The 20,782-nt window shown below is 47.3% G+C and overlaps 1 protein-coding gene across 2 annotated transcripts in view; it reads left to right on the plus strand.

The window, feature by feature from the left end:
* Window positions 1–20,782, plus strand: part of MYOM3 (myomesin 3) — a 357,638-nt gene that overhangs the window by 157,878 nt on the left and 178,978 nt on the right. For both annotated transcript variants that reach the window (XM_063954304.1, XM_063954305.1), the window contains one exon: window positions 13,265–13,360. In XM_063954304.1, the coding sequence (XP_063810374.1) occupies window positions 13,265–13,360 (96 nt within the window). The remainder of the gene's footprint in view (window positions 1–13,264; window positions 13,361–20,782) is intronic.

The raw sequence follows: 20,782 nt of genomic DNA on the forward strand, positions 1-20,782 counted from the left end.
GACCCAAGAATTCCAGAGATTATCTCTTCATCCTGCCCGCTTCATTAGTGTGCAGGCAAGATGCGGAAGATCTGCCTGCTCTTCCGAGGGTGCGGGGGGCTACCCCAAAATTCGGCAGCCTCCCATAACTTCCGGGAGAGTAGGCAAGTAAGCACTGGTACTATGCACCTGTGCCAATTTTACATGACTGTTTTTATTGAACCTAATTGTCAGTGATAGACACTCTGCTGCCATTTTGGGGTGGGGAGGGGTGGCAGCACCCTCAGTTTCAAATAATGGAGGTATATCACTGCTGTATAGGTGTAGAGAAGAGGCCAGAAATCTCTGCAAGCTGTCCAATGGGGAGTCAGTGATCCGATGCCTGCGTCTTAGTACAGAGGTTGGATCACTACTGCAGCAGGAGCAGTCTGCTTGTAATAGATGCCTCCTGCTGCATTACCATACAGCGCCAGCACTGCTGCTTCCAAAGAAGTGACAGCCACTCCATCCACATCGGAATTAGGCCTATTGTTTCCTATGTGTTATTAGAATAGTTTCTGTTTGTCACACAGGGCTGGTAGGAGATGTATTGTTCTTAGACATAATGATTTTTATGATATTTCACTACACATTTAAAGTGATTTCCCATTAGATAAACCACACCTGCAGTTTTTTTTAATCTGCCACATCCATTTTACCATTGCCATGCGCTGATAGAGAAGCTGGGGCCACTTAATTTAATTTGCTCCCGAGGCTAAATGTTGCTAGCCAGCCCCTGCTCCTGGTGTATTACCTTAGTTATCTTGTCTAAAAAGTCAGTAAGATTTGTGTGACATGTACTCTCCCCTTACCTTCCACCTCTGTGTGCTGCGCGGGATCCTGTAAATTGCTGGATTTAAGATATTCTGCAACTTTCTTTTAAGAGTGTTTTTTTCCATCACTTTCTCTGCTACTGAGGCATTTGCTCTTTTCCAGTCCTCTGGAATTATTCCTGTAGCTAGTGACTGGTCCAGTAATTTTCTCAATGGTGCTACCAGCACCCCTTTAGGATCTTTTAGTATTCTTGAATGTACACATTCTGGGTCCATTGATGTATTCACTTTCACGTTTGAGAGTTCAGTTAGGACTTTCTCCTCTGTAAATGTACTTGTATATACCTCATTTTTATGCATATACTTTAGAGATGAGTGGGTTCGGTTCCTCGTAATCCGAACCCCCCCTCCCCCCCCGAACTTCACCCATTTTACACGGGTCCGAGGCAGACTCGGATCCTCCCGCCTTGCTCGGTTAACCCGAGCGCGCCCGAACGTCATCATCCCGCTGTCGGATTTTCGCGAGATTCGTATTCTATATAAGGAGCCGCGCGTCGCCGCCATTTGCACTCATGCATTGGAGATGATAGGGAGAGGACGTGTGCAGCGTTCTCTCAGTTGTGTTCAGTGTGCTGCAAATATCTGTGCTCAGTGTGCTGCAAATATCTGTGCTCAGTGTGCTACAAATATCTGTGCTCAGTGTGCAGAAAATATCTGAAAAACGCTCCATATCTGTGCTCAGTGTGCTGCAAATATCTGTGCTCAGTGTGCTTTATTGTGGGGACTGGGGACCACCAGTATTATATAGTAGGAGGACAGTGCAGAGTTTTGCTGACCAGTGACCACCAGTATTATACGTTCTCTGCCTGAAAAACGCTCCATATCTGTGCTGCATTGTAGTATATAGTAGGAGGACAGTGCAGAATTTTCCTGACCAGTGACCACCAGTATTATATCAGTATGGTACAGTAGTCCACTGCTCTACCTACCTCTGTGTCGTCAAGTATACTATCCATCCATACCTGTGGTGCATTTTAGTTGTTGTGCGCAGTAGTAGGAGGACAATGCATAATTTTGCTGACCACCAGTATATAATATATAGCAGTACGGTACAGTAGTCCACTGCTCTACCTACCTCTGTGTCGTCAAGTATACTATCCATCCATACCTGTGGTGCATTTTAGTTGTTGTACGCAGTAGTAGGAGGACAGTGCATAATTTTGCTGACCACCAGTATATAATATATAGCAGTACGGTACAGTAGTCCACTGCTCTACCTACCTCTGTGTCGTCAAGTATACTATCCATCCATACCTGTGGTGCATTTTAGTTGTTGTACGCAGTAGTAGGAGGACAGTGCATAATTTTGCTGACCACCAGTATATAATATATAGCAGTACGGTACAGTAGTCCACTGCTCTACCTACCTCTGTGTCGTCAAGTATACTATCCATCCATACCTGTGGTGCATTTTAGTTGTTGTGCGCAGTAGTAGGAGGCCAGTGCATAATTTTGCTGACCACCAGTATATAATATATAGCAGTACGGTACAGTAGTCCACTGCTCTACCTACCTCTGTGTCATCAAGTATACTTTCCATCCATACCTGTGGTGCATTTTGGTTGTTGTGCGCAGTAGTAGGAGGCCAGTGCATAATTTTGCTGACCACCAGTATATAATATATAGCAGTACGGTACAGTAGGCCATTGCTTTTGATATATTACTGGCATATAATTCCACACATTAAAAAATGGAGAACAAAAATGTGGAGGGTAAAATAGGGAAAGATCAAGATCCACTTCCACCTCGTGCTGAAGCTGCTGCCACTAGTCATGGCCGAGACGATGAAATGCCATCAACGTCGTCTGCCAAGGCCGATGCCCAATGTCATAGTAGAGAGCATGTAAAATCCAAAAAACAAAAGTTCAGTAAAATGACCCAAAAATCTAAATTAAAAGCGTCTGAGGAGAAGCGTAAACTTGCCAATATGCCATTTACGACACGGAGTGGCAAGGAACGGCTGAGGCCCTGGCCTATGTTCATGGCTAGTGGTTCAGATTCACATGAGGATGGAAGCACTCATCCTCTCGCTAGAAAACTGCAGTGCCACTCCTAGATGGGCCAGGTGTTTGTGTCGGCCACTTGGGTCGCTTAGCTTAGTCACACAGCTACCTCATTGCACCTCTTTTTTCTTTGCATCATGTGCTGTTTGGGGACTATTTTTTAAATCTGCCATCCTGTCTGACACTGCAGTGCCACTCCTAGATGGGCCAGGTGTTTGTGTCGGCCACTTGGGTCGCTTAGCTTAGTCACACAGCTACCTCATTGCACCTCTTTTTTTCATTGCATCATGTGCTGTTTGGGGACTATTTTTTAAATCTGCCATCCTGTCTGACACTGCAGTGCCACTCCTAGATGGGCCAGGTGTTTGTGTCGGCCACTTGGGTCGCTTAGCTTAGTCACACAGCGACCTTGGTGCACCTCTTTTTTTCTTTGCATCATGTGCTGTTTGGGGACTATTTTTTGAAGTGCCATCCTGTCTGACACTGCAGTGCCACTCCTAGATGGGCCAGGTGTTTGTGTCGGCCACTTGTGTCGCTTAGCTTAGCTTAGTCATCCAGCAACCTCGGTGCAAATTTTAGGACTAAAAATAATTAGTGATGAGCACCGGAAATTTTTCGGGTTTTGTGTTTTGGTTTTGGGTTCGGTTCCGCGGCCGTGTTTTGGGTTCGAACGCGTTTTGGCAAAACCTCACCGAATTTTTTTTTGTCGGATTCGGGTGTGTTTTGGATTCGGGTGTTTTTTTCAAAAAACCCTAAAAAACGGCTTAAATGATAGAATTTGGTGGTCATTTTGATCCCAAAGTATTATTAACCTCAATAACCATAATTTCCACTCATTTTCAGTCTATTCTGAACACCTCACACCTCACAATATTATTTTTAGTCCTAAAATTTGCACCGAGGTCGCTGGATGACTAAGCTCAGCGACCCAAGTGGCCGACACAAACACCTGGCCCATCTAGGAGTGGCACTGCAGTGTCACGCAGGATGGCCCTTCAAAAAACTACTCCCCAAACAGCACATGACGCAAAGAAAAAAAGAGGTGCAATGAGGTAGCTGTGTGGCTAAGCTAAGCGACCCAAGTGGCCGACACAAACACCTGGCCCATCCAGGAGTGGCACTGCAGTGTCACGCAGGATGGCCCTTCCAAAAAACACCCCCCAAACAGCACATGACGCAAAGAAAAAAAGAGGCGCAATGAGGTAGCTGTGTGACTAAGCTAAGCGACCCTAGTGGCCGACACAAACACCTGGCCCATCTAGGAGTGGCACTGCAGTGTCACGCAGGATGGCCCTTCAAAAAACTACTCCCCAAACAGCACATGACGCAAAGAAGAAAAAAAAGATGCGCAATGAGGTAGCTGTGTGACTAAGATAAGCGACCCTAGTGGCCGACACAAACACCTGGCCCATCTAGGAGTGGCACTGCAGTGTCACGCAGGATGGCCCTTCCAAAAAACACCCCCCAAACAGCACATGACGCAAAGAAAAAAAGAGGCGCAATGAGGTAGCTGTGTGACTAAGATAAGCGACCCAAGTGGCCGACACAAACACCTGGCCCATCTAGGAGTGGCACTGCAGTGTCACGCAGGATGGCCCTTCCAAAAAACACCCCCCAAACAGCACATGACGCAAAGAAAAAAAGAGGCGCAATGAGGTAGCTGTGTGACTAAGCTAAGCGACCCTAGTGGCCGACACAAACACCTGGCCCATCTAGGAGTGGCACTGCAGTGTCACGCAGGATGGCCCTTCAAAAAACTACTCCCCAAACAGCACATGACGCAAAGAAGAAAAAAAAGATGCGCAATGAGGTAGCTGTGTGACTAAGATAAGCGACCCAAGTGGCCGACACAAACACCTGGCCCATCTAGGAGTGGCACTGCAGTGTCACGCAGGATGGCCCTTCCAAAAAACACCCCCCAAACAGCACATGACGCAAAGAAAAAAAGAGGCGCAATGAGGTAGCTGTGTGACTAAGCTAAGCGACCCTAGTGGCCGACACAAACACCTGGCCCATCTAGGAGTGGCACTGCAGTGTCACGCAGGATGGCCCTTCAAAAAACTACTCCCCAAACAGCACATGACGCAAAGAAGAAAAAAAAGATGCGCAATGAGGTAGCTGTGTGACTAAGATAAGCGACCCAAGTGGCCGACACAAACACCTGGCCCATCTAGGAGTGGCACTGCAGTGTCACGCAGGATGGCCCTTCCAAAAAACACCCCCCAAACAGCACATGACGCAAAGAAAAAAAGAGGCGCAATGAGGTAGCTGTGTGACTAAGATAAGCGACCCAAGTGGCCGACACAAACACCTGGCCCATCTAGGAGTGGCACTGCAGTGTCACGCAGGATGGCCCTTCCAAAAAACACCCCCCAAACAGCACATGACGCAAAGAAAAATGAAAGAAAAAAGAGGTGCAAGATGGAATTGTCCTTGGGCCCTCCCACCCACCCTTATGTTGTATAAACAGGACATGCACACTTTAACCAACCCATCATTTCAGTGACAGGGTCTGCCACACGACTGTGACTGAAATGACGGGTTGGTTTGGACCCCCACCAAAAAAGAAGCAATTAATCTCTCCTTGCACAAACTGGCTCTACAGAGGCAAGATGTCCACCTCATCATCATCCTCCGATATATCACCGTGTACATCCCCCTCCTCACAGATTATCAATTCGTCCCCACTGGAATCCACCATCTCAGCTCCCTGTGTACTTTGTGGAGGCAATTGATGCTGGTGAATGTCTCCACGGAGGAATTGATTATAATTCATTTTAATGAACATCATCTTCTCCACATTTTCTGGATGTAACCTCGTACGCCGATTGCTGACAAGGTGAGCGGCGGCACTAAACACTCTTTCGGAGTACACACTTGTGGGAGGGCAACTTAGGTAGAATAAAGCCAGTTTGTGCAAGGGCCTCCAAATTGCCTCTTTTTCCTGCCAGTATACGTACGGACTGTCTGACGTGCCTACTTGGATGCGGTCACTCATATAATCCTCCACCATTCTTTCAATGGGGAGAGAATCATATGCAGTGACAGTAGACGACATGTCCGTAATCGTTGTCAGGTCCTTCAGTCCGGACCAGATGTCAGCATCAGCAGTCGCTCCAGACTGCCCTGCATCACCGCCAGCGGGTGGGCTCGGAATTCTGAGCCTTTTCCTCGCACCCCCAGTTGCGGGAGAATGTGATGGAGGAGATGTTGACAGGTCGCGTTCCGCTTGACTTGACAATTTTGTCACCAGCAGTTCTTTGAACCCCAGCAGACTTGTGTCTGCCGGAAAGAGAGATCCAAGATTGGTTTTAAATCTAGGATCGAGCACGGTGGCCAAAATGTAGTGCTCTGATTTCAACAGATTGACCACCCGTGAATCCTTGTTAAGCGAATTAAGGGCTCCATCCACAAGTTCCACATGCCTAGCGGAATCGCTCTGTGTTAGCTCCTCCTTCAATGTCTCCAGCTTCTTCTGCAAAAGCCTGATGAGGGGAATGACCTGACTCAGGCTGGCAGTGTCTGAACTGACTTCACGTGTGGCAAGTTCAAAAGGTTGCAGAACCTTGCACAACGTTGAAATCATTCTCCACTGCGCTTGAGACAGGTGCATTCCACCTCCTATATCGTGCTCAGTTGTATAGGCTTGAATGGCCTTTTGCTGCTCCTCCAACCTCTGAAGCATATAGAGGGTTGAATTCCACCTCGTTACCACTTCTTGCTTCAGATGATGGCAGGGCAGGTTCAGGCGTTTTTGGTGGTGCTCCAGTCTTCTGTACGTGGTGCCTGTACGCCGAAAGTGTCCCGCAATTCTTCTGGCCACCGACAGCATCTCTTGCACGCCCCTCTCGTTTTTTAAATAATTCTGCACCACCAAATTCAAGGTATGTGCAAAACATGGGACGTGCTGGAATTTGCCCAGATTTAATGCACACACAATATTGCTGGCGTTGTCCGATGCCACAAATCCACAGGAGAGTCCAATTGGGGTAAGCCATTCCGCGATGATCTTCCTCAGTTGCCGTAAGAGGTTTTCAGCTGTGTGCGTATTCTGGAAAGCGGTGATACAAAGCGTAGCCTGCCTAGGAAAGAGTTGGCGTTTGCGAGATGCTGCTACTGGTGCCGCCGCTGCTGTTCTTGCGGCGGGAGTCCATACATCTACCCAGTGGGCTGTCACAGTCATATAGTCCTGAGCCTGCCCTGCTCCACTTGTCCACATGTCCGTGGTTAAGTGGACATTGGGTACAACTGCATTTTTTAGGACACTGGTGAGTCTTTTTCTGAGGTCTGTGTACATTTTCGGTATCGCCTGCCTAGAGAAATGGAACCTAGATGGTATTTGGTACCGGGGACACAGTACCTCCAACAAGTCTCTAGTTGGCTCTGCAGTAATGATGGATACCGGAACCACGTTTCTCACCGCCCAGGATGCCAAGGCCTCAGTTATCCGCTTTGCAGCAGGATGACTGCTGTGATATTTCATCTTCCTCGCAAAGGACTGTTGGACAGTCAATTGCTTGGTGGAAGTAGTAAAAGTGGTCTTACGACTTCCCCTCTGGGATGACCATCGACTTCCAGCAGCAACAACAGCAGCGCCAGCAGCAGTAGGCGTTACACGCAAGGATGCATCGGAGGAATCCCAGGCAGGAGAGGACTCTTCAGAATTGCCAGTGACATGGCCTGCAGGACTATTGGCATTCCTGGGGAAGGAGGAAATTGACACTGAGGGAGTTGGTGGGGTGGTTTGCGTGAGCTTGGTTACAAGAGGAAGGGATTTACTGGTCAGTGGACTGCTTCCGCTGTCGCCCAAAGTTTTTGAACTTGTCACTGACTTATGATGAATGCGCTGCAGGTGACGTATAAGGGAGGATGTTCCGAGGTGGTTAACGTCCTTACCCCTACTTATTACAGCTTGACAAAGGCAACACACGGCTTGACAAATGTTGTCCGCATTTCTGTTGAAATACTTCCACACCGAAGAGCTGATTTTTTTTGGTATTTTCACCAGGCATGTCAATGGCCCTATTCCTCCCACGGACAACAGGTGTCTCCCCGGGTGCCTGACTTAAACAAACCACCTCACCATCAGAATCCTCCTGGTCAATTTCCTCCCCAGCGCCAGCAACACCCATATCCTCCTCATCCTGGTGTACTTCAACACTGACATCTTCAATCTGACTATCAGGAACTGGACTGCGGGTGCTCCTTCCAGCACTTGCAGGGGGCGTGCAAATGGTGGAAGGCGCATGCTCTTCACGTCCAGTGTTGGGAAGGTCAGGCATCGCAAACGACACAATTGGACTCTCCTTGTGGATTTGTGATTTCAAAGAACGCACAGTTCTTTGCTGTGCTTTTGCCAGCTTGAGTCTTTTCATTTTTCTAGCGAGAGGCTGAGTGCTTCCATCCTCATGTGAAGCTGAACCACTAGCCATGAACATAGGCCAGGGCCTCAGCCGTTCCTTGCCACTCCGTGTGGTAAATGGCATATTGGCAAGTTTACGCTTCTCCTCCGACAATTTTATTTTAGATTTTTGAGTCCTTTTTTTACTGATATTTGGTGTTTTGGATTTTACATGCTCTGTACTATGACATTGGGCATCGGCCTTGGCAGACGACGTTGATGGCATTTCATCGTCTCGGCCATGACTAGTGGCAGCAGCTTCAGCACGAGGTGGAAGTCGATCTTGATCTTTCCCTATTTTTGGAACCTCAACATTTTTGTTCTCCATATTTTAATAGGCACAACTAAAAGGCACCTCAGGTAAACAATGGAGATGGATGGATACTAGTATACTTATGGATGGACGAGCAACTGCCGACACAGAGGTAGCTACAGCCGTGGACTACCGTACTACGTCTGCTGCTAATATAGACTGGATGATAATGATATAAAAAATATATATATATCACTACTGCAGCCGGACAGGTATATATTATATAATGACGGACCTGCTGGACACTGTCAGCACTGCAGACTCCTAAAGTAAGCTACTAGTATCAAGAAGATAGAAAAAAAAAAACCACAACAGGTAGGTGGTATACAATTATGGATGGACGAGCGACTGCCGACACAGAGGTAGCTACAGCCGTGGACTACCGTACTGCGTCTGCTGCTAATATAGACTGGATGATAATGATATAAAAAATATATATATATCACTACTGCAGCCGGACAGGTATATATTATATAATGACGGACCTGCTGGACACTGTCAGCAGAATGCGTTTATAGAATAAAAACACCACACGACGAGTGTTTAACTTTTTCAGGCAGACAATCACAATATACTGGTGGTCAGTGGTCACTGGTCAGTCACACTGGCAGTGGCACTCTGGCAGCAAAAGTGTGCACTGTTAATGTACTCCTGCTATAACTGCTCCCCAGTCTCCCCCACAATTAAGCTGTGTGAGCAGTGAGCACTCAGCACAGTCAGATATACATAGATGATGCAGCACACTGAGGCTGAGCACAGATATGGTATACTGTGTCACTGTGTATCGTTTTTTTTCAGGCAGAGAACGGATTATATTAAATAATAATAAAACTGCACTGGTGGTCACTGGTCAGTCACTAGTAAACTCTGCACTCTCTGAGTACTCCTAAGCTCCAGTAAATCAAGTGTCTCACTCTCACTCTCTATCTATTTCTATTCTAAACGGAGAGGACGCCAGCCACGTCCTCTCCCTATCAATCTCAATGCACGTGTGAAAATGGCGGCGACGCGCGGCTCCTTATATAGAATCCGAGTCTCGCGAGAATCCGACAGCGGGATGATGACGTTCGGGCGCGCTCGGGTTAACCGAGCAAGGCGGGAAGATCCGAGTCTGCCTCGGACCCGTGTAAAAAGGCTGAAGTTCGGGGGGGTTCGGATTCCGAGGAACCGAACCCGCTCATCACTAAAAGTAATATTGTGAGGTGTGAGGTGTTCAGAATAGACTGGAAATGAGTGGAAATTGTGGTTATTGAGGTTAATAATACTATGGGATAAAAATGACCCCCAAATTCTATGATTTAAGCTGTTTTTGAGTTTTTTTTGTAAAAAAACACCCAAATCCAAAACACACCCGAATCCGACAAAAAATTTTCAGGGAGGTTTTGCCAAAACGCGTCCGAATCCAAAACACGGCCGCGGAACCGAATCCAAAACCAAAACACAAAACCCGAAAAATGTCCGGTGCTTGCAACTTAACTATGGCCCCTTCCCCTCACTTTCAGTACTGAATACTGAGCAAAACTAATTATTAAGATGATCTGCTATTACCTTTTTTACTTCAACAATACTCTCACTCTCTTCCTTTATGAGCCCTACACACTGGTCGATACCAGTGAAAGATATGAACACTCTCGTTCATTAATGAATGAGATACCGTTCATATCTTTCAGTGTGTAGGCACCAGCGATGAATGATGCGTGTCCCCGCGCTCATTCATCGTTGGTGCCAGCTCGTTTAAACATGCAGGCCAATATGGACAATATCGTCCATATTAGCATGCATTGCTATGGAGCCGGGTGACGGGGGGAGTGAAGAAACTTCACTCCCCCCGCCACCCGGTTGCCGTATCGGCGGTCGGGCAGCTCAGCGGCGGGTCGTGGAGTCTGTAGGGCCCTTTAGTCATATTATAGATAGCTCCTTTTGTTGTTCTCCTTTGGGCACACTATGGGCGGGATGTACTAAAGCAAAAATGTGGTAAAACCCCCGAACACAGGGGTTTTACCGCATTTTCATATTTACTAACACCCTACCGCCGCGTTTTCGGCGTCCAGGGTATCACCATCTCTGGATGGCGATACCCTATAGAAGCCTATGGGCTTCTTTTCGCCGACCGCAGCAACCCGCTGACACCGCCGACACTCGCCAAAGACGCCAACCCCCCTCCCCCCTGGCATACCTTCCTCCAGGCAGCCCTGGACCCGGAAGGTAGTCTCCTCCTCCCCCTAGCAATGCAGCCGGACGTCCTTCCGGCTGCAGGGGGGAGGAGGAGGCGTCGGGGGCAGCCTGCTGCTGCTTCCCGGCGTCTAGCCAGTGTGGGGACCCCTGGGAGGTGACGGAGACCCCCCGCAGACCACCTAACAGGTATCGCAGGGGGCCTCCGTCACCGCATCGCGATGTTGATCGCATATGTTAGTACATATGCGATCCACATCGCTGCGGTAACCGGCGAGAAGCGGCGATGTATGTTAATACATCCCGCCCTATGTCACACAGTACCCCCAGTATGTAAATTACATCACACAGTACCCGCAGTATAAACATAGAGCCATAACTACGTGTTTGCCATGTGTGCCTGTCACACAGCAGTCGCCCTGAGGGCACAACTGCCCGCAAAGTCATCAGTGGCATTATAATGAGTCAAACTAACTCATTACAAGCCACCTGACTGGAGAGGAGCAGCAGCTCTGGAGGCAGGGCAGGGGAGAAAGAGCATGAGGGAGGGGGACTCGGGAGCCGCAGCAGCGCTATGTAATTGGTGGCGGTGCTACTGCAGCTGTCCCTCTCCTTCCGCATTGGCTGGCTGCCGCCGCAGTGAATGCTAGGATGAGGGATATTTCAAATAGTGGACGATGCCCCATGCCTTCTTCTCCGCATCACCACAGCCCATGTCCTCCTTATCGCCGCTGCTGCCCAGGACCTTCTCCGCACTGCCGCCAAGGGCCTTCCCCTCCCCATCGCCGACTACAGCCTCTGCACTGCCGCCGACCACAGGTACTGTTCCCTATGTCCCTCTTTCACTCTGTCCCTCTGTCACTGCTGTCCCTCTCCCTGTCACTCTGTCTGTCACTCTCCCTGTCCCTGCTGTCACTCTCTCTGTCACTGTCCCTGCTGTCACTCTCCCTGTCACTCTCCATATACATACATATAGAGACATACACACACCAGGCAAGGATACATAGAGATACACACACGTACACAGTCATGGGTCACACAAAGACACATGCACATACATACATAAAAATAAGGGGTTACATATAGACATAGATAGACATACACACAGACTGGTGTACCTCTTATCTCCAGAAGCAATTCCTTCCTCCTCCATGTTGCCAAGGCAGAAGTTGGATATGCTGGTATCGTCCCACCCCCTTTGCTCGAGTCAGTGGATCTTGTGCTGGGCTCCACTAATCATGTTTCAGCACATGTGTTTCACTGTAAAGGCACATGCTACTTTGTCCCTCCGGCCCAGCCGCATCTACCCCCGGATCTCCTCCCCACTCTCCGGGTACCTGGCTGCACTGCAGTCAAAATGGCTCAGGCAGGAGGAGAGTCGCTCCGAACTGATTTGCCATGTTCTATTTAGCAATTTCTACTGAATGGGTATCACTGGCGCTGACATGGTTTGTTTCTTGTAAGCAGCTGCTATATGGAGATAGTCAGTCTCCTACACAAATAGAATACAATAAACTGTAGCAGCGCTTAAGTGTGTATATTTATTTCTCAATTGTCATAAAAGATTTCAAGAAAATATTAAAATAGCAAAATAACAATCATTACATATTAAAATCAGTAATACATAATAGGAGTTCCTAAAATGAGCAGAGTTCTCACCCACTGGAGTTAAGTGGTATATTAACAGTCCTTCTAGCATACAGTATGTCCGTTCCTATGTTGCTTCCGGTTCCAAAAGGTTATTGTATAGCTTTATGCAATAGTCAGGACAGAGTTCTTGTCTATACCAATAAGTCTCTAATGGTAGATCCCTTTTAATGCTCACTGTCCGAGGAACGCTCTCCTACGCTAGGCGCAAAGGTATAGGCCGGAGTCCTCAATTATACTGCGGTCTGGGTCCTCAATACCATCTAGAGCAGGTAGTAAGTTCTGTCCAAATGAAGTGTATGCCTTTTAGAACAATGCCGGAGCTGGTTCAGACAAATTAAGGTAGGTGTAGATCCGGGCCATTTATCAGAGGCCATCTTCAGATGGGTAAGGTTCCTGAATGGCTATAAAACATTACAATATATTGCACCAGGATGGTGAGATATATAGTGATACTTTCCTTAGTCATTGCATTATTTTCATGAATAGAGCCCTTAGAGGTAAATTTACTAAATTGTGAGTTTTTCAGATGTGGAGATGTTGCCCATGGCAACCAATCAGATTCTACTTATCATTAATTTAGCACCTTCTAAAAAGTGATAGCTGGAATCTGATTGGTTGCCATGGGCAGCATCTCCACTTATAAAAAACTCAACACTTTAGTAATTTAACACTAAGTCTTTACATTGATATAGAGGTCAAATATGCAGAGACCTTTTGTATCTCTTGAGCTGGAGTGCTACCATAAACACTTGGAAAACAGTGCTTTGAACCTAATCATAAAAAGAATGTAAAATGGGTCATTAGTGTTGTAAATTTGGGTAATATATGATTGAAGTATTTTTGATAACCTATTATCATGACTATATATTTACAGGTTTAAGAATGGACAGCTTATTGAACTTAGATCATCACCACCTGGGAAATACCGAATCCATAACGAGTTTGGCATGCTTACTTTGGAGATACGCAGGTAAACACATCATGCCACATTTGTAAATCTTGCATGTCAATATTGTTTTCTCATACGTCCTAGAGGATGCTGGGGATGCTTCAAGAACCATGGGGTATAGACGGGATCCGCAGGAGACATGGGCACTTTAAGACTTTAAATGGGTGTGAACTGGCTCCTCCCTCTATGCCCCTCCTCCAGACTCCAGTTAGATTCTGTGCCCAGAGAGACTGGTCACACACTGAGGAGCTCTCCTGAGTTTCTCGGAAAAAGACTTTTGTTAGGTTTATTATTTTCAGGGAGACCTGCTGGCAACAGGCTCCCTGCATCGCGGGACTGAGGGGAGAGAAGCAGACCTACTTCTCTGAGTTCAAAGGCTCTGCTTCTTAGGCTACTGGACACCATTAGCTCCAGAGGGTTCGATCACTTGGTCCGCCTAGCTGCTTGTTCCCGGAGCCGCACCGTCACCCCCCTCACAGAGCCAGAAGACAGAAGCCGGGTGAGTATGAGAAGATCAGAAGACTTCAGTGACGGCAGAAGACACGTTTGAGGTACCGCGCAGCGGACGCGCTGTGCGCCATGCTCCCACACATAACACGGCACTGCAGGATGCAGGGCGCAGGGGTGGGGGCGCCCTGGGCAGCATGAAAACCTCAAACAGCAGTGGCATAAGATAAAACAGTGCCTAGGCACTAGTTAAGGGACCCCCGCCAGTATAAATATAGATTTAAGCGGGACTGAAGCGCGCCATGTAGTGGGCGGGGCTTTGCCCACACAGCTCTGACCAGCGCCATTTTCTCTTCACAGAAGCTGCAGAGACGCTGGCCCTGACCTCCACACTGCTGTGCAAGTAAAAGGGTGCAAAACGGTGGGGGAGGGGGGGGGGCACAAGTGATTTGGTGCTAATTGATATATATATATATATATATATATATAAAGCTCTAACAGGTCTGGGCAGTCTTTTTACTCGCTTCAGTACCGGAATAGGTGCTGGGTTGTGAGCGTGCAGAACTCCCTCTGTGTCTCTCTAACAGGCTTTGTTGTGGGTCTGTCTCCTATAGCCCCAGTGTGGTTGTGGGTGTCGGTACGTGTGTGTCGACATGTCTGAGGCTGAGTGCTCTTCCCAGGAGCAGGCTGGAGTGGGGACAGGAAAGACTGTGAGAGTGACCGTGTCGGCACCGCCGACAGATGATTGGGTAAATATGTTGAGTGTTTTGAATGCAAATGTGACTTGGTTGTCTAAGAGGTTTGATAAATCTGAGTCTAAGATCCAGACATGGAGAAAATCCATGGAGGATGCATTGTCACAAGCTCAGACCCCTTCGGGGTCACAGAAACGTGCTTTTACCCATATAGCAGATACAGATACCGACACGGACTCTGATTCCAGTGTCGACTATAGTGATGCCAGATTGAATCCAAAACTGGCTAAGAGCATTCAGTATATGATTGTGGCAATAAAAGAAGTGTTGCATATAACAGAGGACCCTGCTGTTCATGATACTAGGGTCTGTATGTATAAAGGAAAGAAACCTAAGTTAACGTTTCCTCCCTCTCATGAACTGAACGCTCTTTTTGAAAAGGCTTGGGAAAATCCTGACAAGAAGATACAGGTTCCCAAAAGAATTCCGTTTCCTTTTGGGGACAGGGTAGACAAAGCTTTATCGCGTCTATCCAAAAAGGTGGGTCTCCTGACACGGCAGCCCTAAAGGATCCTGCGGATCATAAGCAGGAAAATACACTAAAATCCATTTATGTCACTACGGGTCCGCTACTCAGGCCTGCCGTTGCTTCGGCATGGGTGAGTAGCGCTATTGAAAAGTGGGCAGATAACTTGTCATCTGAGATAGATACCCTAGACAGGGATAATGTGCTTTTGACTCTGGGTCATATCAGGGACGCTGCAGCATATTTAAAAGAAGCTGTAAGGGATATTGGCCTTTTGGGATCAAGGGCCAATGCCATGGCAGTCTCAGCAAGGAGAGCATTGTGGATTCATCAATGGAATGCTGATGCTGACGCTAAGAGGGCGATGGAGACGTTACCATTTAACGGTAGTGTCTTGTTTGGTGACGGCCTCACTGATCTGGTATCTACCGCTACCGCGGGTAAGTCGTCATTTTTACCTTATGTTCCTGCACAACAGAAGAAAACGCCCCACTATCAGATGCAGTCCTTTCGGCCCAATAAATACAAGAAAGGACGAGGGTCCTCCTTCCTTGCTGCGAGAGGAAGAGGAAGGGGAAAAAGGTCACCGGCTGTGGCAAGTTCCCAAGAGCAGAAGTCCTCTCCGGCTTCTACCAAATCCACCGCATGACGCTGGGGATCCTCTGCGGGAGTCCGCACCAGTGGGGGCACGTCTGAGGCTCTTCAGTCAGGTCTGGGTGCACTCGGACCTGGATTCTTGGATATTAGAAATAGTAGACCAAGGGTACAAATTAGAGTTTCAGGACATGCCCCCTCACCGATATTTCAAATCGGCCTTGCCAGTTTCTCTTCCAGAAAGAGAGGTTGTATGCGCTACAATACTTAAGATGTGTCAAAATCAAGTCATTGTCACGGTACCCCCGTCACAACAGGGGGAGAGTTTTTATTCGAGTCTGTTCGTGGTACCAAAGCCGGATGGCTCGTTCGGTTCGACTGATTCTGAACCTAAAATCTCTCAATTTCTTTCTAAAAAAATTCAAATTCAAGATGGAATCTCTCCGAGCAGTGATCTCCAGTCTGGAGGAGGGCAATTTTATGGTGTCGGTCGACATAAAGGATGCCTACTTACACGTTCCCATATATCCTCCACATCAGGCATACCTGAGGTTTGCTGTTCAGGATTGTCATTACCAATTCCAGACGTTGCCGTTTGGTCTGTCCATGGCTCCGAGGATTTTCGCCAAGGTTATGGCGGAATGTATGGTTCTCCTGCGCAAGCAGGGAGTCACAATTATCCCGTACTTGGACGATCTCCTGATAAAGGCGAGATCTAAGGAACAATTGCTGAAAAACGTAGCACTCTCTCTGACGATTCTGCAACAACATGGTTGGCTCCTAAACTTGCCAAAATCACAGTTGGTTCCGACGACACGGTTGTCGTTCCTGGGTATGATTCTGCATACAGAATTACAGAGAGTTTTTCTTCCAGTGGAAAAGGCTCTGGAAATACCGAACATGGTAAAACAGATTCTGAAACCGGCAAGAGTGTCGATTCTTCAATGCACTTGGTTGCTGGGGAAGATGGTGGCGGCCTACGAGGCCATTCAGTTTGGCAGGTTCCATGCCAGGGTATTTCAGTGGGACCTGTTGGACATGTGGTCCGGGTCTCACCTGTACATGCACCGGAAAATAATCCTATCTTCCAGGACCAGAATCTCTCTCCTGTGGTGGCTGGACAGTTCTCACCTCCTAGAGGGACGCAGGTTCGGGATTCAGGATTGGATCCTGGTGACCACAGATGCAAGTCTCCGAGGCTGGGAGCAGTCACACAGGGGAGAAATTTTCAGGGAAATTGGTCAAGCCAGGAAGCTTGTCTGCACATAAACATTCTGGAATTAAGGGCCATTTACAACGGCATTCTGCAAGCGGATCATCTTCTTCGCGGTCTGCCCGTCTTGATTCAGTCAGACAACATAACAGCAGTGGCGTATATAAACCGCCAGGGCAGAAAAAGAAGCAGAGCGGCAATGGCCGAGGCCACGAGAATTCTTCGCTGGGCGGAGAAACATGCAAGCGCTCTGTCAGCGGTCTTCATTCCAGGAGTGGACAACTGGGAAGCAGACTTCCTCAGCAGACACGATCTCCATCCAGGAGACTGGGGTCTTCATCAAGAGGTCTTTGCAGAAATGACAAGTCGTTGGGGAATTCCTCAAATAGACATGATGGCGTCCCGCCTCAACAAGAAACTTCAGAGATATTGTTCCAGGTCAAGAGAGCCTCAAGCGATGGCGGTGGACGCCCTAGTGACACCGTGGGTGTTTCCGTCGGTATATGTGTTCCCTCCACTTCCACTCACTCCAAAGGTGATAAAGATGATAAGAAGAACAAGGGTTCAGGCGATACTCATTGTTCCAGACTGGCCAAGGAGAGCATGGTATCCCGATCTTCAGGAATTACTCATAGAAGATCCCTGGCCTCTTCCTCTACGAGAGGACCTGTTGCAACAAGGACCGTGCGTGTATCAAGACTTACCGCGGCTGCGTTTGACATGCGGTTGAGCGCCAAATCCTAGCCCGGAAGGGTATTCCCAGTGAAGTCATTCCCACACTTCTTCAGGCTAGAAAAGAAGTAACGGCAAAGCATTACCACCGTATTTGGAGGAAATATGTGTCTTGGTGTGAATCCAAGAAGGCTCCTACGGAGGAATTTCAGCTGAGGCGTGTGCTCCATTTTTTGCAAGCTGGCGTGGACGTGGGCCTAAAGTTGGGCTCAATTAAAGTACAAATTTCGGCCTTATCGATTTTCTTTCAGAAAGAATTGGCCTCCCTTCCAGAAGTTCAGACCTTCGTGAAAGGCGTACTACACATCCAACCTCCCTTTGTGCCCCCAGTGGCGCCATGGGATCTGAATGTGGTGTTGCAGTTCCTGCAATCTCATTGGTTTGAACCTTTGCGTAAGGTTGAGTTAAAGTTCCTTACTTGGAAAGTAATTGGCGGCTTTGTCTCACACAAGCCCCTATTTAATCTTCCATGCTGATAGGGCGGAGTTGAGAACTCGTCAGCAATTTTTGCCAAAGGTGGTTTCATCATTTCACGTAAACCAGCCTATTGTGGTGCCTGTGGCTACTGACGCTTTGGCGGAATCGAAGTCTCTCGATGTGGTCAGAGCTTTGAAAATCTATGTCGCCAGAACAGCTCAAATTAGGAAAACAGAGGCTCTGTTTGTCCTGTGGGCTCCCAACAAGATTGGGGCTCCTGCTTCCAAGCAGACTATTACACGTTGGATCTGTAATACGATTCAGCAGGCTCACTCTACGGCAGGATTGCCGTTACCAAAATCTGTGAAGGTCCATTCTACCAGAAAGGTGGGCTCATCCTGGGCGGCTGCCCAAGGGGTCTCGGCATTACAGCTTTGCCGAGCGGCTACTTGGTCGGGATCAAACACCTTTGCGAAGTTTTACAAGTTTGATACCCTGGCTGAGGAGGACCTCTTGTTTGGTCAATCGATGTTGCAGAGTCATCCTCACTCTCCCGCCCGTTCTAGAGCTTTGGTATAAACCCCATGGTTCTTGAAGCATCCCCAGCATCCTCTAGGACGTATGAGAAAATAGGATTTTAATACCTACCGGTAAATCCTTTTCTCTTAGTCCGTAGAGGATGCTGGGCGCCCGTCCCAGTGCGGGCTGTATCTGCAGTTTGGTTGTAGTTACGCTCATGTTGAGTTAAGTTCAGTCAGTCTGTGACTGATATTGGTCATGCCGTTGCATGCGCTGTTGTCGAATGCCATGTTGTACGGCGTGTTTTGAGGTGTGAGCTGGTATGTATCTCACCTTAGTTTAAAAACGTTAAATAAATCTTTTTCCTCGAAATGTCCGTCTCCCTGGGCACAGTTCCTATAACTGGAGTCTGGAGGAGGGGCATAGAGGGAGGAGCCAGTTCACACCCATTTAAAGTCTTAAAGTGCCCATGTCTCCTGCGGATCCCGTCTATACCCCATGGTTCTTGAAGCATCCTCTGCATCCTCTACGGACTAAGAGAAAAGGATTTACCGGTAGGTATTAAAATCCTATTAATTGCATGTGAGCCGAGGGGTGTGTATGTGGGGGCTTATCTTGCTACATAACTGGCTACAAACTCAGACGCTTAATAGCTCACATTGGAGACTATATACTGAAGGAGAATCTGCACTTAGCATGTGGCAGTTTCAAGTTTCGATGGTGCGACTAATGGTTGCGTCTAAAGATGCAACAAGCGGTATTACTGTATCCAAAGATGCTCAATTGGGCGTCTCAGTCATTGCCCAATCAGTCGCATGCTTTTTCGCCAGGGGCAGGCCTGATAAAGTTGCATTAGCATAAAGTCGCAGGCGCAATTATGGCAAAAGAAACTAAAGCAGTTGCATATCTTTAAAAATCTACTTTTCCTTTTTCAGTAAAGTTTTCTTTCTAAATATTCAATAAATGTAAACTTGGCAACTATACATAAATGTACATACATTCCACAAAATAAAGGCAAGAATGAGTAAAATAGGGTGCCATTCTAGGTACTATGCAAGTCAAACACAGGACCACTGGGCAGTGATGGTTCCACCCCATCTGTCACGCACCTTGGGCTAACACTTACTGTACATCCAGTACAGTGTGTTGCAACAAAAGACTCTCTTCCTTCCTCTCTTGCTGGCTGCACATATGGGACATGCGAGGTTGAAGGAGAACAGTTGTGCAGAGGTGGTGTAAATCTCATCCAGGAATATTAAAAATTTCAATATGTACCCAGTAGCCATACAAAAAATACCTAAACGAGAAAATGATAAAGAAAATCTATAACATCTATAAAATGGTTATCTAATCTGAGCTAACCTGCATGTTAGAGTGCCTTCTAGGCTTGTATTGCAATTCTTGTATGATTGCCATCCTGCCAAAGCCCTATTTCTTGCTGTAAGAATGCCAGTCCGGTAAATAGCTGGAGAGTCTTAAGAATATGTTCTCTGGGCCTGAGCCAGAGGTGGATGCTAATACATTCGCAGCTGGGATCCCGTACGCAGATAATGTGCGAAAATATTCTAATGCTGTAGCCTCCTGGAAATGGATTGAGGCGCCACTCCCCATTACCTAATGTAAACGCTATATGACTGTTAATCACTTTGCAAATAAATCCTCACTGCGAGCGACATTGCTAAAGTGCCTTGACAAATGCGCAGTGCAGCTTAGACACATGCACTATTGGGTTTTAATTGATCAACTGCCAAAACATCAGCATTGCATACACCTCTGAATCAGGCCTTCAGAAATCAAGTGGCAGGCGGGTTTGGGGTTTGAATAAGAGTAATTAATCAGAGCTATGGGCAAATAAATTGATTATCTATTAATACTAATGCCAACCATACACTGTAAAATCAAACTCGTCATCAGCAGACCAATTATCTGACATTGCCATACACTGTTAGATAAGTGGTCTATCATGCATTTGTCTGAAAGATTTCTCATGCCTGAGAGAGTGATAATTGGTGCTCGGACGTGGCCATGCACTGTACAATTATACTGTAGGTCTAATCATCAGATAATCGGCTGATCAAGCTGATGATTGCACAGTGAATGGCCACCTCATGACATAAAAGCAAATGTTTTTGTAAACCTGCCTAACAATAATGTAGCAGTGTTAGTCACAAGAACAAGTTTTTGTTAGACACTGCCATCTGCAGGAAAATTCTTTATACGCAGAATAGCATTGTTTTAAAATTATTAATAATCTTCTTATTTTAATTTGTATTTAAAGCAGCAACTGTAATTTATCACAT

Source organism: Pseudophryne corroboree, chromosome 2 (assembly GCF_028390025.1).
Source record: "Pseudophryne corroboree isolate aPseCor3 chromosome 2, aPseCor3.hap2, whole genome shotgun sequence".
Classification (NCBI taxonomy): domain Eukaryota; kingdom Metazoa; phylum Chordata; class Amphibia; order Anura; family Myobatrachidae; genus Pseudophryne; species Pseudophryne corroboree.